Genomic DNA, 16,430 nt, shown 5'->3' with positions numbered 1-16,430 from the left:
CTTATTTGTATCCTCATAAAAACAATTCAACTCCTTTTACACTCCTCTTAAATTTATCCCCCTGCCCCCATCTGCATTTCTTTATTTTTGAAGGAGATTTCAAATACCAATTTTCACATCTGTAACATCCTTCATTTGAGATGTAAGTATCCTCATAAAACGAATTCAACTCATTTTTCAATTCATTACCCCCTCCCACTTAATTGGATTTTCCAAAACCAAAAGAATAAGTGTTTATTTTTAAGAGATCCCAAAAACAAATTTTCATATCTGTAACATCTTCAGTTTTTGAGATACCAGTATCCTAACAAAAATAATTCAACCCCTTTTTCAGTACTTTTTACCTCCCCCTCCCCCCAAGTGCTTTTCTGAAAGAAAAAAATAAGTTACTTTATTTTTGAAATAAATTAAAAATACCATTTTTTACATCTGTAATATGTTAATTTTGAGTTATACTGTAGACATCCTCATTTTAAAATTCAACTCCCTCCCCCCCCAACACTTCACCTTAAGTGGATTTTCAGAAAACAAATTATGCTTATTCCTTTACTTTTACAGGAGATTCCAAATCCCAATTTTCACGTCTGTAACATGTTACATTTGAGATATACTGTAGATATACTCATTTACAAAAATTCATCTCCCCTTAAGTAGATTTTCCCAAAACAAAAGAATAAGTATTTTTAAAGGAGATTCCAAATACCAATTTTCTGACATATTTTCAGTTTATGAGATATAAGTATTATCATAAAAGATACTCAACCCTTTTTTCACCCCCCTTATTTTCCAAAAACAAAAAATACGCATTTCCTTATTTTTAAAGGAGATTCCAAATACAAATTTTCACGTCTTTACACTGTCCACTGTTAAGTTTTTGAGATATAGATACATTTTTAAATTAACCCCCTTGGCAACGGATTATCCAAAAATCCTCCTTAGTGAGCACATACGTTGTAATATAAATGTATTTTATATATACACTGAGCGGCACAAAAAAATGCAACCCTTCAATTTATTTTTAAAAACTATGATTTATTTTAAATTTATGATGCTTTCATGGCACTAATCCACTATCTTATGATAGAACTAGCAAGATACCCGTGCTTCGCTACGGTATTATACTGAAATTTATAATTGAATGCTTATTGTTTTAGATATATAATCCGCCGAAATTCGCGATCTGACTCGTTTTCTGCGAGAATCCACCAAAATTCCCGATCTATTATTTTACGGCACGTTTCCTCGCATTTTTAAATCTTCCTTTCCAGCAATCGATTTCGTACTTCTCGGGTTAGGCTCAGGTATTCCTCCAGGTCAGTTGGGTCCGTAAATCTTTGCCATCTTTTCCTATAATATTTTTAATATGGATATAATCCTTCAGGAGATCCGGTGTGCTGTCATACTGGGTGCCTTGGCGGCACTGAACCCACGGCCGGACTGCATTCTTAGTCATTACCCGTCCAGGAGCCGTTTCCAGCGCGGTCCGCACATTTGACGACGCTCCGGATTATTATTATTATTATTATTATTATTATTATTATTATTATTATTATTATTATTATTATTGTGTTGCTGGAATGGCTGATGACAGGGAAAACCGGAGTATCCGGAGAAAAACCTGTCCCGCCTCCGTTTTGTCCAGCACGAATGCCACATGGAGTGACCGGGATTTGAACCACGGAACCCAGCTGTGAGAGGCCGGCGCGCTGCCGCCTGAGCAACGGAGGATCCTTATAAGTACATTAATAACAGTACAATCAATTGGTCTCACCTCCTTCTACACCCCACCGCCGTTAAGTTTATTTACCGCCACCCCCCCCCCCCCAAAGAATTAAAAGAATGCTTGTTTCTTTATGTTTAAGGGAGATTCCAAACACCAATGTTCACGTCTATTACCTTCAGTTTTGAGATATAAGTATCCACATAAAAATAATTTACTTTTTTTCACTTCATTTCACATTAATCCCCCCCCCCCCAAATGAATTTTCCCGCAAAAAATACTTGTTTCTTTAATATTAAAGGATCTTCTAAATACCAATTATCACGACTAACTTCTTCAGTTTTTGATTTATGTGTCCTCATGAAAGAAATTCAACTCCTTTACACTCCCGCCCTCCAAGATGCTACACTCCCGCCCTCCAAGATGGTTTCCCCACCAAAACGCCTTTTTCTTTGTTTTTAAAGGAGATCCAAATACGAATTTTCACGTCTGTAACAACTTTAGTATTAGATGTATGTATTCTCATACAATTAAGTCAACTAATGTTTCAATTCTTTCACCCCCCCCCCCCCCTTCATTGGATTTTCCGAGAATACGAGTTTCTTTACTTTTAAAGCAGATTGCAAATATCAAATTTCACGTCTGTAACATCTTCATCTTTGAGATATCAGTAGCCTAATTAAAAGAATTCATCACCATTTTCAGTCACTTTTACCCCCGCCCCCCCCCCCCGCCCTCCACCCAAGTGGTATTTCCGAAAACTAAAAATACACTTTTCTTTATGTTTAATAGAGATAAAAAAATACCATTTTTCACTTCTGTAACATGTTAAGTTTTTTTAGATATCCGTAAAAATTCTCATTTTAAAATTTCACCCCTTTTGGATTCCGCTTAAGTAGAGTTTCCAAAAACAAATCGCCTATATTTCTTTACATTTACAGGAGATTTACACCCACTTTTTACGTCTGTAACATTTTACGTTTCCAAGATATTCTGTAGATATAGTCTTTCAAAAAATTTACCCCAATTTGTCACTCCTGTTTAACCGCCATTAATTGGCTTTTCCAAAAACTAAAAAGTACGTGTTTCTTTATTTTTAAAGGAGATCCCATATGCGAATTATCAGTTCTGTAATATCTTTCGTTTCTGAGATATGTGTATCCTCATTAAAGGCATTCAACCCATTTTTCACCCTTTTACACCCCTCCTATTAGGACTTACAGGAAACAAAAAAATAGATGTTCCTTTATTTTTAGAGGAGATTCTAACTACCAATTTTTACATCTGTAAATTTTAAAGTTTTAAGATGTAGACACTCATTTTAAAAAATTCACCCCCGTTTTCACCCCCCAATATTTGGATTTTCCAAAAATGAAAAAATACCTTTTTCTTTACTTTTAAAGTAGATCCAAAATACCAATTTTCAGGTCTGTAATATCTTCAGGTTCTGAAATATAAGTAGACTCATGAAATGCATTCGACCCCTTTTTCAACCTTTTCCACCCTTCCTATTAGGATTTTCCAAAAACAAAAAAATACGTGTTTCTTTATTTTTAAAAGAGATCAAAAGTACCAATTTTCAGGTCTATAATATCTTCAGTTTCTGAGATATAAGTACCAGTATCCTGATTAAAGGCATTCAACACATTTTCCCCCATTTTCACCCTTTTTCATCCCTCCTATTGGGATTTTCTGAAAGCAAAACAAAAAAAAATACGTGTTTCCTTATTTTTAAAGAAGATTCTAAATACCAATTTTTACATCTGTAAACTTTTAAAGTTTTGAGATATACATACACTCATTTTAAAATTTCACCCCCCTTTTCACCCCCTTAGCGACGGAATATCCAAAAATCCTCTCTTAGCGAGCACCCACATCTTAATATGAATATATCCCCAAAATTTCATTTCTTTATGTCTAGTAGTTTTGTCTCGGCGATGATGAATCAGTCAGTCAGTCAGGACGAGTTATTTTATATATATAGATATTGTGGTACTGTACCATCTAAGTGTCTAACAATGGAAAGAAAAGACAATTATAAACAATTTGGACAAATTAAGCCAAAGATGCACATTTCAAGGAAATATATTTAGTAAGCTCATAAAAGTAATGCACTTCTATTTTAATGTTATACTCTTCACACTTTCACTTGACAGACCTCAGAGACAATCTCAGGGACCTCTGTTTGCATCTTCAAAAGCGTGTATTGCCATTTCTTGCACCAAAGACGGCATTCAACCTTTCAGGCATGCTCCTGATTAATGCGGTAATGTCCTGTTGAGGAATCGCTTCCCATTCTTCCAGGAGGGCATTCCGTAGGTCCTGTAGGGTATCTGGATAGTGCTGATGGGCTCTTCTCAATAGGATTCAAATCTGGGCTTTGAGCAGGCCAAGCCATGGCACATATCCCTGTTTCATCCAAGAACGCTTGCACAGTTCTCGCAACATGAGGGCGTGCATTGTCGTGCATTAGTGTAAAATCATCACCAGTAAACTGAGAAAAAGGCACAACATGCTCCAGAAGGATTTCCTCCAGATACCGATGTGCAGTAAGGTTCCCATTCTCCACGAAGACCAAATCTGTCCTTGCAACTGTATTGATTCCTGCCCACACCATCACAGAACCACCCTGAAAAGGTGTGCTGAATGAGCATGTGCAAGAGGAATACCTTTTCCCTGGCCTTCTCCAGACACTCTTCCATCAAGAGGTCAGAGGCCAAATTGGGTTCATGGGTGAACAACATTTGATCCCATTGTTGTACTCTCCAGCCAAGATGTTCCCCTGCGAAACGTAGTCGAGCTGTGTGATGCTCTCTGGCGAGTTCCGGACCTGTAGCAGACCTTTTGGACTTAAGATTGGCTTCTTCCAGTCTTCTTTGAACGGTTCTCTCACTAACATTAACCCCTCGAACTTGGTGGAGTCGATTTTGTGCTTCAGCGGTGGTGGTGTGGCGGTTGCGGAGAACTTAAAGTTGTAAGAAGTGGTCATCTCTCTCCGATGTTGCTCTTCTCGGGCCTGATCCTAGTCTTCTAGCAAAGCCTCCTGTTTCCCTGTATCTTCATACAGTTCTGAAAATTTTGGAAGGTGTAGTCCTCAACACTTCTGCAAGGTTATGCATGCTGCGACCATCTTCTACCAAAGCAACAGCTTTCGCAGCTTGTTCAGGGCTTAACAGCATGTTTTCTCCAGAAAGCTGGTTAAAGCAATCACAGAAAGATCCTACAAACATGTGTGATTGAAAGGGGAACAATTAAAGGTACAACAATAAGCGCTATGAGAGCAGGAAAACATTATTGGCTCACATCCAGCGATGTGTTTTGCTGGTTGCACGGGAAACAAAAATTGAAGCTAGTGCAATAAACAATCAACACAATTGTTTGCTCGCAAAGCAATGCCAATATCATACCCCATCTTAAAAAATTGGTTGAAGTGCTTCACTTTGATTAAATAGATAATTACACAATAATTACACATTTATTGGGTGTTGCGTTTTTCATGCCACTCAGTGTATGTGTGTATACCTAGGTAGAAGGAAATTCAGTTTCACCATGGCCCTAGAAATACAGCTTGTCTTACGTATGTAGTGTACCTGAAAGAACAACTGAAATTTAAATAACTGCCGTAATCCATATTACCTTATTAAGATTTTAGAAGAATGTATTTGTGAGGCTGTAAATTACCGGCACCAAAATGTAATTTGGAAGAAGTACACTGATCGAATCATTGGAACATAATTTTATAGGGATATTAAACTGTCAAAGATTCTGGTAACAGTGATTAGAAGAACTCAAGTTGCTGACATCTGTCCTAAAGGATCAACTTCAAATAAAGACATGCCAATTAGTCTACAAGTGAAGGACAAGAAGCAGAGAATGAGTCTTGCAAGACTAAAGACTCACATATGTGTACTATAATGTCACTGCCTTGCACCTATTAGGCTGCTATTGTAATTTAATAATTATGTAATAAATTTGCATCATCATCATCATCATCATCATCATTACAGTGATGGAGGAAAATAGTGCATGTGGTTACTGTTAATACCAGATGTATGCATAAGTTTTTGCCGGTTTTTGTGGTGAAGAAAACACGTAATTTAAGGGAAATTCATTTTTTGTTTATTCAAAATATTGGCCATCGGCTTCTACACACTTCACTCATCTTTCAGGTAAGTTATGAATACCATGCCATAAAAACTACTTGTCTTTTACAACAAACCATTCATTGAGCCATTTTCCAACTTCCTCGAAATTGCTGCTCTGTGAGCATGTGCTCCATTGATGCGAAGAGGTTCATAATACACACAGGTTTTGCTGTGCGAGACTGCACATTGTCATGTACCAAAGCCACTTTGCCATGTCTTCTGGCCCATTCCGGTCGTCTTTCGATCAATGCACGATTTAAATTAATCATTTCATGGCGATAGCGTTGGGCAGCAACGGTTTCGCTGGGTTTCAAGAGTTCATAGTACATAATACCGTTCTGGTCCCACCAGACACAAACCATAGTTTTCTTGCCAAAGAAATTTGTCGAAACCATGTCACATGTTGTAATTGATGGAGAGTGTTCACCATATGTTTCTACCAGCAAATGATTACTTTCCACAGCCTTTTTCCTTTGAGTAAATAAGAAAAGAAATGCGTGCCGCAAATGTTCTTTTTCAGGCACAAACATTGACATTATCACTGAATTATACAACACAGATGTTAGTGTTTGGCAGACTCAGTTTATGTGTGTTGGTAGGTTTCTATCAGATGAACAAACCGATGTAGGTGTCAAATTTATACGCTGCATACTGTTCGCTGACATCATCTCTTAGTGAAACTGTAAAAGACCTATGCATACACCTGGTAAGGCTACGACATAGAACTATGTGAAAAGCAGCCCTCTCTCAAGTAAAAAAAAGTGTATTTTCAAAGGAGATTCCAAATGCCAATTTTCACATCTAACATCTTCAGGTTTTGAGATACAAGCATTCTTATAAAAATAATTCAACTCCACTTCTTTCCACCCCCACCTCTTAAGTGGACTTTCCAAAAACAAAAAGTGCACGTTTTTATTTTCAAAGGAGATTCCAAATACCAATTTTCATGTTTCAAAGGATTCAATCCCATTTTAGGTCCTTTCAATCCCCCCCACCGCGTTTGAGTGGATATTACGAAAACGAAAAAGATGCTTGTTTCGTTATTTTTAAAATAGATTCCAAATACCAATTTTTACACCTGTAAAATGTTAAGTTTATGAGAGATACTCATTTTAAAAATTCACCTCCTTTGTCACTTTTTTAAGTAAAAAATCCAAATATATGCATTTCCTTATTTTTAAAGGAGATTCCATGTACCAATTTTCACATCTTTAAACTGTTCAATTTTTGAGATCTAAATATACTCATTTAAAAGTCATCCCCCTTTTCACCCCTTCAGTGACAGAATATCCAAAAATCCTTTCTTAATGAACACCTACATTGTAATATGAATGTATCCCCAAAATTTCACTTCTTTATGTCCAGTAGTTTTGGCTGGGCGATTATGAATGAGTCAGTCAGGACATGTTATTTTATATGTATAGATATGTATGTAGGTAGAAGCAAATTCAGTTTCACCGTAGCAATAGAAACACAGCTCGTGTTATGTATGTAGTGTATGTAAAGAATTACCGAAATTTAAATAACTACCCAAATCCATATTACCTTCTTAAGAGTTTTGATGAATGTACTTGTGAGGTTGTAAATTACCGGTACCAAAATGTAATTTGGAAGATGCAAACTGATCGAATCATTGGAACAGAATTTTATAGGGATATTAAACTGTCGAAGATTCTGGTAACAGTGATTAGAGGAATTCTTAAGTTGCCAACATCTGTCCTAAAGGATCAACTTCAAATAAAGACATGCCAATTAGTCTGCAAGTTAAGTACAAGAAGCAGAGAATGAGTCTTGCAAGACTAAAGACTCTCATATGCATACTGTATTGTCAAGGCCCTGCACCTAATAGACTGCTACTGTAATTTCATAATTATGTAATAAAGTTGCATTATAATAATAATAATAATAATAATAATAATAATAATAATAATAATAATAGAGGAATGTAGTGCATATGGTTACTGTAACTACCAGGTGTACGCATAAGTTTTTGCCAGTTTCTATGGTAAAGAAAACCTGCAATTTTCAAAGGAAATTCATTTTTTGTTTATTAAAAATATTGGCTATCAACTTCTATGTTCAGGTATGTTATGAATACCACGCCAGAAAAAACTGTTGTCTTTTGTGGAAAACCCTTTGTCGAGCCATTTTCCAACTTCCTTGAAGTTTCTGAAATGCTGCTCTGCGAGTGCATGCCCCATTGATGCGAAGAGGTGATTGATGGCGCCTAGTCGGGGCAGTACGGCAGGTGCAGAAGGATGTCCCATCCAAGCGATTTCGAGGTGTCTCACTGGTTTTGCAATGTGAGATGGTGCATTGTCTTGCAACAAAATCACTTTGCCATGTCTTCTGGCCCATTCTGGTTGTTTTTCAATCAATGCGTGATTTAAATGAATCATTGTGCATTAATGGTTGCGCCAGGCTTCACGAGTTCATAACACAATACCATTCTGATCCCACCAGACACAAAGCACCACATTTACATTGTCAAAACCATGTCTCACATGTTCAAATCTATGGAGTGTGTTCACCATATGTTTCTACCAGCAAACGATGACTTTCCACAGCCTTTCTCTTTTTGATTAAATAAAAAAAATCTATGCGTGCCATAAACGTCCTTTTTTCAGGCACAAATGACGATCACTGAACGATATAACACAGATGTTAGTGTTTGGCGGACTCAACTTGTGTTATTTGTAGGTGAATGTCAGATGAACAAACAGATATATGTGTCTAACTCATACGCTGTGTACTGTTCGCTGGCCCCATCTCTTAGAGAAACTGGAAAAGACTTATGCATACACCTGGTAAGTGATGTTCTATTTTATTGTTCCTGATTATGCCATGTCTGATGTTAAATGGAAGTTAATGCAGCAATGATATATACACACTACAATAGTTCACACAGACCAGAGCCGATGGATTATCAGTTTCAGTATTGCTCACTTGACAAGGGAGCTTTAAGACTAGGTGGTAAATTTTTTAATATATTTAATGCAGCCAAATAGCCATAACAGAGAATATAGGTTACATTGATGGGTTACATATTTGCATAATCACTTACAGACATTGTTCTTCTTGTCCATTAGATCAAATGGAATCCCCACTTTGAAAGCTTTCGTGTTGTAATTGGTTATTTCTTCACACGTAACGTCATCTTTGATTCCTCTGTTTTCTAGGTATTTCTTTATGACATCGGAGGTTGTGTGCGGGCTCAAACGCCCCATAAAGAACCAAGCTTTCTTCTTTGCCGCTTGCAATTCTTCAACTCTTGGACCTGTGCTTATCATTCCATATTGCTTTCTACTTGATTTATGGTTTGCTGATGTCCATGCATGCAGGCATCTAGACAGTTCTGAAAACCCCATTAGATTCAACTCTGTTCTTCCTGTAAGTGTACAGAGAAGAATTAGGCTCTTCCACATAATCAAAGCACCTATTAGCAGCCATTCTTGAGCTTCTGTTCCTAGCCTTTTTGTCCATGGCTGGTAAGGTTTTCTCTTTAATGGGGATCCTTCAAGTGATATAATTGTTGGTAGAACTGTTCATACACAGAGCAACATTGATTGTTGTTACTTTCTGTTGGACTAGCAGAGTGACAACACTAAGGAAATCTTTCAATTTGTACATACAAAGTTATCTGTTGTCTTTAATAAAATGTTAAGGATATATTTTATTTAATTCCATACTTACCAGGATTATAAACTGCAGCCCAGTAACAGATTGTTACACCTAAGGCAAGGACAACTGCTGCAGTGTGAAGAACCCAGTATACTTTATATGTCAGAGGCATACTTCTGGACTCTCGTGGCTGCAATTCTGGAAACAATTGTACTTGTATTAATGAAAAAGTAAAAACATATTATTGTTATAGTGCTTTTGTGGTTTACAGAGATGTAAGAAGGTGCTGGGGTGAATGGATGGACAGAAATAGAGCAGAGCATAAATTAAAGTACTAAATTTAGAAATTTTACTTCTTTCCTTTTATTTTCTGAATTAAAAATTTGATAGATAATGTGAATAAGCAACAACAAACAACAATTAAAGAGCTTATCAGCTTGGATAAGAAGGATGAACTGCAAGTCCAAAAATCAGGTTCAATAGAAGATTTGACAGTGGTTTACAAAGGAATGAGCATTGTAGGTCTAAAGGTACATTATTTCAAAGAGCATGTTTTCTCCACTCGTTGAGCTAAAAAATTTACTAGAGTCCAGCCTCTCAGAGGCCCAAGTTCCTTGACAAATTTACACTAGATAAATTTCAAAACAATATTTAGTGTCATTTGTGCTCGACAGTGTTCCACACTTGTCTATACATAATTGTAATTTAAACAGGGGCAATGAGTGCCCATTCTAAATAGCCTCAATGTACAAAAGAAAAGGTTTAAGATGATCAGCCATGAACAAAAGGCTAGGAGGTGAAACACTTGAACTCCTCTTGAAAGACACTTAAAATCCTACATGGGCCTATGGCCCGAAGTAGCAGATACTACGGATGGGTGACTAGATGCAAAATCTTAAGTTCCAAAATAGTTTGAAGAATTTAGAATTTTAGAAAATCATAAGTCACCCCCATACCAAGTTTAATGGGAATTAATAAAGGGTGAACACTATTTCTTAAGTTACATATTTGCCAGCAGGGATCTGAACAAAGTCTTCAGACTTGGCTGAAAATTTACATTTAAAAGGTGATATTAAACTTGAGAATTTTACATTAAGAAAGAAGTTTGAAACCTTCCTCTCAAGTTAACTGTCTGGAGCTATCGCATGTTAAAAGATGTCTGCCATTACCTTAAGTTGTTTGGGCTTCCAACGATAGCAAGGCTTCCCCTGCCTGCAATAACGCCGTACACACACAGACCGGAGCAATGAAGGTGACAAAATGGCCCTAAAGTGCCCAGCTTTTATAGCAACTCAGAGGGGAAAGTTCCAGAACTCTCTTGACCTGTACACATCCCTGAATTTTAATTGGCTAGAAAAATTCACACCGAAATTTCTGATTGGTTCATAACTTAAGAAGGAAGCCATAGTAGTGGTGAAAACTTCAGTGAAGAAAAAAAACAATTTACCAACACTTAAGGTTTACCAACTTAGACAATAGCAAATTCCCTTACAAAAATTAAGTCAGTCCTGCCAGAGAGAGCACACGAGCCGATAGTAGGGACATCTAAAGATCAAAGGTCCAAGTATCTTCAGAGAGATAGTTCATTATTCACAGCACAGATGGCCTGCTAGGAGGCACTCAGTTCAAATAATATAGACATCTGCTGAAATGCAAGATGAGCTACAGTTTTTGGAGATGTTCAAGTGCCAGAATTTTATTCCACAGGAATTCTTTTATGTACCAGTAATCTACTAAGAAAAGGCTTACATTTCCAGCAACTTCAAAATACCACCAGACTAAGCAGTGAGTTCAAAAGGCCAGTGCTCTACCATCTGATCTACTCAGCCTGCCCAAACAGATACAGAACTACCTGAAAATGATTTGCACTCCCCACGACATTCTATCCTCTAAGAATTGTTTAGCCACCTAATCGATACTTTTATTTGCCTTTGGCAATTTTATAAAATCGTTCGCAGTACATGTTTCATCTGCTTCGCAGACATCAACTACATTGACTTATGCTTAGGTACACAAAAAAAAAAAAAAAAAAAAAAAGTATGCACTATGTGGTTCTCATAACAGCCTTGATCTCTTCTCCTTATCCTTAACTAAAATACTATTAAAACATTTCTGCCCCCATAAGACAGAAGGCCCTATCTCCGATGAAAAACATTTTACAGGAGAGAAGGAAAACAAATTTCTTCACCTGCCTCACAGTTTTGATACTTTAAAAGGCTTTTGATGTGTAAAAGTTTTTGTTTTAATGTACCCAACTTTGTGGTAATGTTAATGCTATAGTTTAATATTTATTTTTAGAAGAAATGGATTTAAGGCTTTTTAAGGTTTGGTGCTGTAATACATTATCTCAAGCCCTAACTCCCTGTATGGAAGATGGGCCTTTTTATTGTCATAATTATATTTACAAACCCTAAATAATAGCTCTGCATACAATAACATTTAAAAACTGTAATACCATGAAATACAAAGAACTCATTCAGTTTACAAATCACATAAAACTAGCTTACATACATATGAACCTTGTTCATGATCAGTCTGTCAGTCAGCTCAAGTCACGCTCTTCTAATTCTTCAATGCTCAACCAAAATCCACGGTGGTTAGATGGCATAAGGGGGCCAAGTTTTTCAATGTTTTTTTCTTTGCCTTATTGAATCCTCGTACTTCGTCCATTTTTTCAGGCATGGGAAAGTTTTTGATGCATTTAGCTTGCAAGAAGTTCAATACTTTTGAACAAAATTCCTCGTATTTAGTAGAATACAAAAGACTTTTAGAATTTCATTTAGCAGTTAGTTTAACAACATCTGAGATAAGGTACGTTGTCACCTCGATGCGCAATGTTTTGTTTTGAGGTGCAGTCTTTCCATGCGAAAAAGGTCCCCAACAGTAAGTTCTTTGATGTTTGCTTGTTGAACACACTTAACAAAATCCTGGAAATCATAAACCTTTCCATACTGTTTCATAGCCAGTTCAACTTCATGAAAGGAGTCAGCAGCCATAAACGTATGACCTCGTTTGAAGTAAAAATATTTCAGTGATGTCTTCAGAAATCTGTGGAAAATAATTTACAAGATACAGTAGAAAGGTAAGAGCCTCCGTGGCTCAGACGGCAGCGCGTCGGTCTCTCACCGCTGGATACCGTGGTTCAAATCCCGGCGACTCCATGTGAGATTTGTGCTGGACAAAGCGGAGGTGGGACAGGTTTTCCTCCGGGTACTTCGGTTTTCCCTGTCATCTTTCATTCCAGCAACACTCTCCATTATCATTTCATAGCATTTATCACTCATTAATAAATCACCTTGGGAGTGGCGACCCCATTGTAATAACAGCCTATATATGTTTCATTCATTACATCCCTGACCCGGTCAATGACAGGAAAACAGGTTGTAGGTTTTCATTTTCAGTAGAAAGGTAAAAAGAGTCCAGTTTTTGTTTTGCGCGGAGCAATTATCCAGCCAAATACAGATATGCTTTACATCTCTGAAATGATTGCAAAATGCATTTAAGGTGTCTTTCCTCCACTTATTGCCTTGTGCCACAAGACTGCAAGAGGTTTAGTCTTCTGTTTGGTATAAATAGGAACAAAACTTTCATTAAATACCACCCTTCTTCAGGTAAACAACTTCTTGGAAGGAATCCATCCATGGCAATATAATCACCTTCTGTAAATCAGTACAAACATATAAGGTGTCAGTAGAAGGCTGCTGCTTAGTGTGTTCTTTATAAAAGTCTCTTGCTTTTTCAGCCTTTTCAATAATGAAAGTCTCACAGTCTGGTGATATTTTTTCCTGATTGTGATCTCTGTCATGTTCCTTAAACTTGAAGCACATGGTACATTCTTCATGACCAAGTTTTGTAAATGATATGTTCAGCTCATTAACAACCTTCCTATACAGATTGTAAGAACAGTCACAAATGTTTTTAGCTCATATGAAATCATCATACATCCTTTTAACAGTCACATCGTTTGTGAGGCATCGTCGATTTTGTGCATGTTCTCTTCTGTAGCGAGCAATACCTGGGTTGTAGCTCTTTATATGATTTATAATAAGGCTCCTGTCAATTTTCTTATGATTAGGATGCTTTCCTCTTTCGTCATTCGAACATGATGTCATACCAGTCATGGTATCTTTGTGAACAGATGTTAAACGGTCATAAATAACAGAGTTATTTTCTTTAGAAAACCCAAGAGTAGTGAGAAAAAAAATAGTTACACACTCTGACTTTCGCCGTCTTTGCCATTAAAAAAATATTGAAAAGAATTTTTTCTAGTTTCCGATTCATCCCAACATCTTCACCGGGAGCTTAGTGGCACATATCATGATGAAGTCCCATCTTTCAGTGAAATTTTTGTTCCAAAATTCAATGTTATACTGGTTTCTCCACTCTTTCGAAAATTTTGTGCTGCATTTGTAGAGACATTTGTCACCACAAGGATCATGTGGGGGAAGGTTTTCTTTTAACTTTTTGATTCTGTGCTTTTTCTTTTGGAGTTATACTTTGTTTCTTCCTTACTCTTTTTGTTCCCCTTTTTGTGAAATCAGGATGTTCTTTTTTCTTTTGCAGGTACAATATTGTTTAAAGTTTCACCATTGTGACAATTTTCTATTTCATTTCGTACTGGATCATTTTCAACTTCCATAGGCTCTTCAAAACTGGATGGAACCACAACCTTCAGTGTTGTGTAAATCAATGTGCTTTCAACCCATGTAAAAGATCGACTGACTAGAACAATAAACACTTGAAGTTACTTACTGTATATTAATTGTTTGTTACATATAAAAGAACCAGACAGTGCAACAGCTCATACAAATGTAGGTCTAATCAGTAAACAAAGTCAAATGTGTTCAAATTGTGACAACACAAGGAACTTTGTAACTATTTGCTTAAACGAGAAAGCATTAGGAGATGAACGTTTGTTTCTGTTACAACAACAACATACTGTGTGTTAGTTTCATTCATTTACATTTCTTATAGTGGTGTGTATGCCAACTGTTACTGCAGAATGCTTGGTATTTATTATTGATGACTCACTGGAGATGGGGTGTCGTCAGCCATGCCAGAATGATGTCTGTCACTCCGTTCTTACTTTTTCTTCACTACTTCACACACCGGCAAATGACTAGCATTTACATGTAAAAAAATAATTTTAATAGAACTTAATAGAACTTTTAATAGAACAAGTAGCACGTTGTCACCTCACTCACGCTTCCTGACTGAAGTGGAAATGGGCCATGACCCATCAGATTCCACTATGGAGACAGAAAGGAATTCCCTTGAATGTGATGCAATGCCCCCCCCCTAGTGCTATCTTATCAGTCTTAATGCGATTGCAGAGCCTGCTTGAAGAAAATGAGGTATTGCTTTAACACTTACAAAATGGAACAAGTAAATAAAAGAAAACAGACTGAACTGCACTCACTGTTACAATAGAGAAAGGGAGAAAGTAACAATGGGATTGTCAACAGACACTCCAGCTAGGCTGTCGAAAAAACGGCCAGTCACATTAACAAGTCCAATGAAAGAAGGCCTTGCCTCCTGGACCAGGAAATCCCACAATGGTGTCTTACGAAGGAAGGCCCTGATTCCATGATAGGATGCTTAACTTGAAGAGTGAAGACCCTAAGTACAAATCTGTGGATTTAGGGTGTTTTTAATATGTTTTTGTTACATAGGGACTTCTTTCATCGAAACCTCAAAATGGAGTTAGGGCCAATATAAAATTCAATACAACTCAACACTTTTCTAGATTTAGGGCTTTCTAATGGCATAGAAAGGTGTATGCTTGTACACCGATTTGGAAAAGCTAAAAAAGCATTTGGAAAAAGTTGGAGTTAGGGCCTTTTAACTTATCAGGGCAGATTTGTTCAGCTTCCAATTGAGGAGATAAAAAATCTTTAAGTCTCTTTCATGTTTCCACTCAAGAGTTTTTGACAAAAAAACTTGTTAACTTGTTATATTCTTTTTACTAAAGGTGGACACTCTATTCTCAAATTTAAATGACCTTGCAATTTAATGTTGGGATGCACTTAGATGTCACTTGTCTTCAAACTAGGCAATTTGACAGTTTATAACACGATCCCCGTCTGTGGATTTCTGTCTCTACTCCCCTCTATCTTGGGTGTGGGTCTGTGCCTGTGTTGTCCGTCCTCTATTGCCTAGTTCATGGACAAGTGACATCTAAGCATGTCCCAGTTTTTACGTGTAAGAGCACTTAAATAAGGAGTCCACCGTTAGTAATAAGATTATAACAAGTTAACCAGTTTTTTCAAACACTCTTTCAAGCGGAAGCATGAAAGAGACTTAAGATATTTTATCTCCTCAATTGGGATCTGAACAAATGTTTTAATAGTATTTTAGTTAAGGACAAGTTTTTAATTACACATTTTAAGCATCCCTCCCCCCTCTCCGCCCATTAGACATAGTTATAAGCTTTTCATGAGAAGAGATCAAGTCTGTTATGAGAACAATATAGTGTATATAGTACTTTCATTTTTTTAATACCTAAGCATAAGTGAATGTAGCTGACGATGACTGAGAAGCAGACGAAACATTTACTACGAATTATTTTATAAAATTGCCAAAGGCAAATGAAGGTATCGATTAGGTGGTTAAACAATTCTTTGATTCTTAGAGAGGATAGAATGTTGTGGGGAGTGCAAATTATTTTCAGGCAATTCTGTATCTCTCTGGGCAGGCTAAATAGGTTGGACTGTAGAGCACTCACCTTCTGAGCTCATCGCTTAGTCCAGTGGTATTCTGAAGTTTCTGGAAATACAAGCCTTGTCTTCGTAGATTACCGGTATATAAAAGAATTCCTGTGGAATAAAATTCTGGCACTTAAAACATCTCCAAAAACTGTAGCTCATTATCTTGCATTTTAGCAGATGTCTGTATGATTTTTATACTTCAAAACTTTGTTGCTGTCAAATTTTCCTCAATTTTAT

At 36.8% G+C, this 16,430-nt stretch overlaps 1 protein-coding gene across 1 annotated transcript in view; it reads right to left on the bottom strand.

Annotated features, from left to right (window-relative positions):
* The window catches only part of LOC136872138 (protein rolling stone), a 131,043-nt gene that overhangs the window by 9,099 nt on the left and 105,514 nt on the right, over positions 1 to 16,430 (bottom strand). The window contains exon 4 of the mRNA XM_067145982.2: positions 9,559 to 9,684. Coding sequence (XP_067002083.2) covers positions 9,559 to 9,684 — 126 coding nt within the window. The remainder of the gene's footprint in view (positions 1 to 9,558; positions 9,685 to 16,430) is intronic.

The sequence above is a fragment of the Anabrus simplex genome, chromosome 4 (assembly GCF_040414725.1).
Source record: "Anabrus simplex isolate iqAnaSimp1 chromosome 4, ASM4041472v1, whole genome shotgun sequence".
Taxonomy (NCBI): domain Eukaryota; kingdom Metazoa; phylum Arthropoda; class Insecta; order Orthoptera; family Tettigoniidae; genus Anabrus; species Anabrus simplex.
The sequence above is the reverse complement of the archived record's forward strand: the minus strand, read 5'-3'. Positions and strand labels throughout refer to the sequence as shown.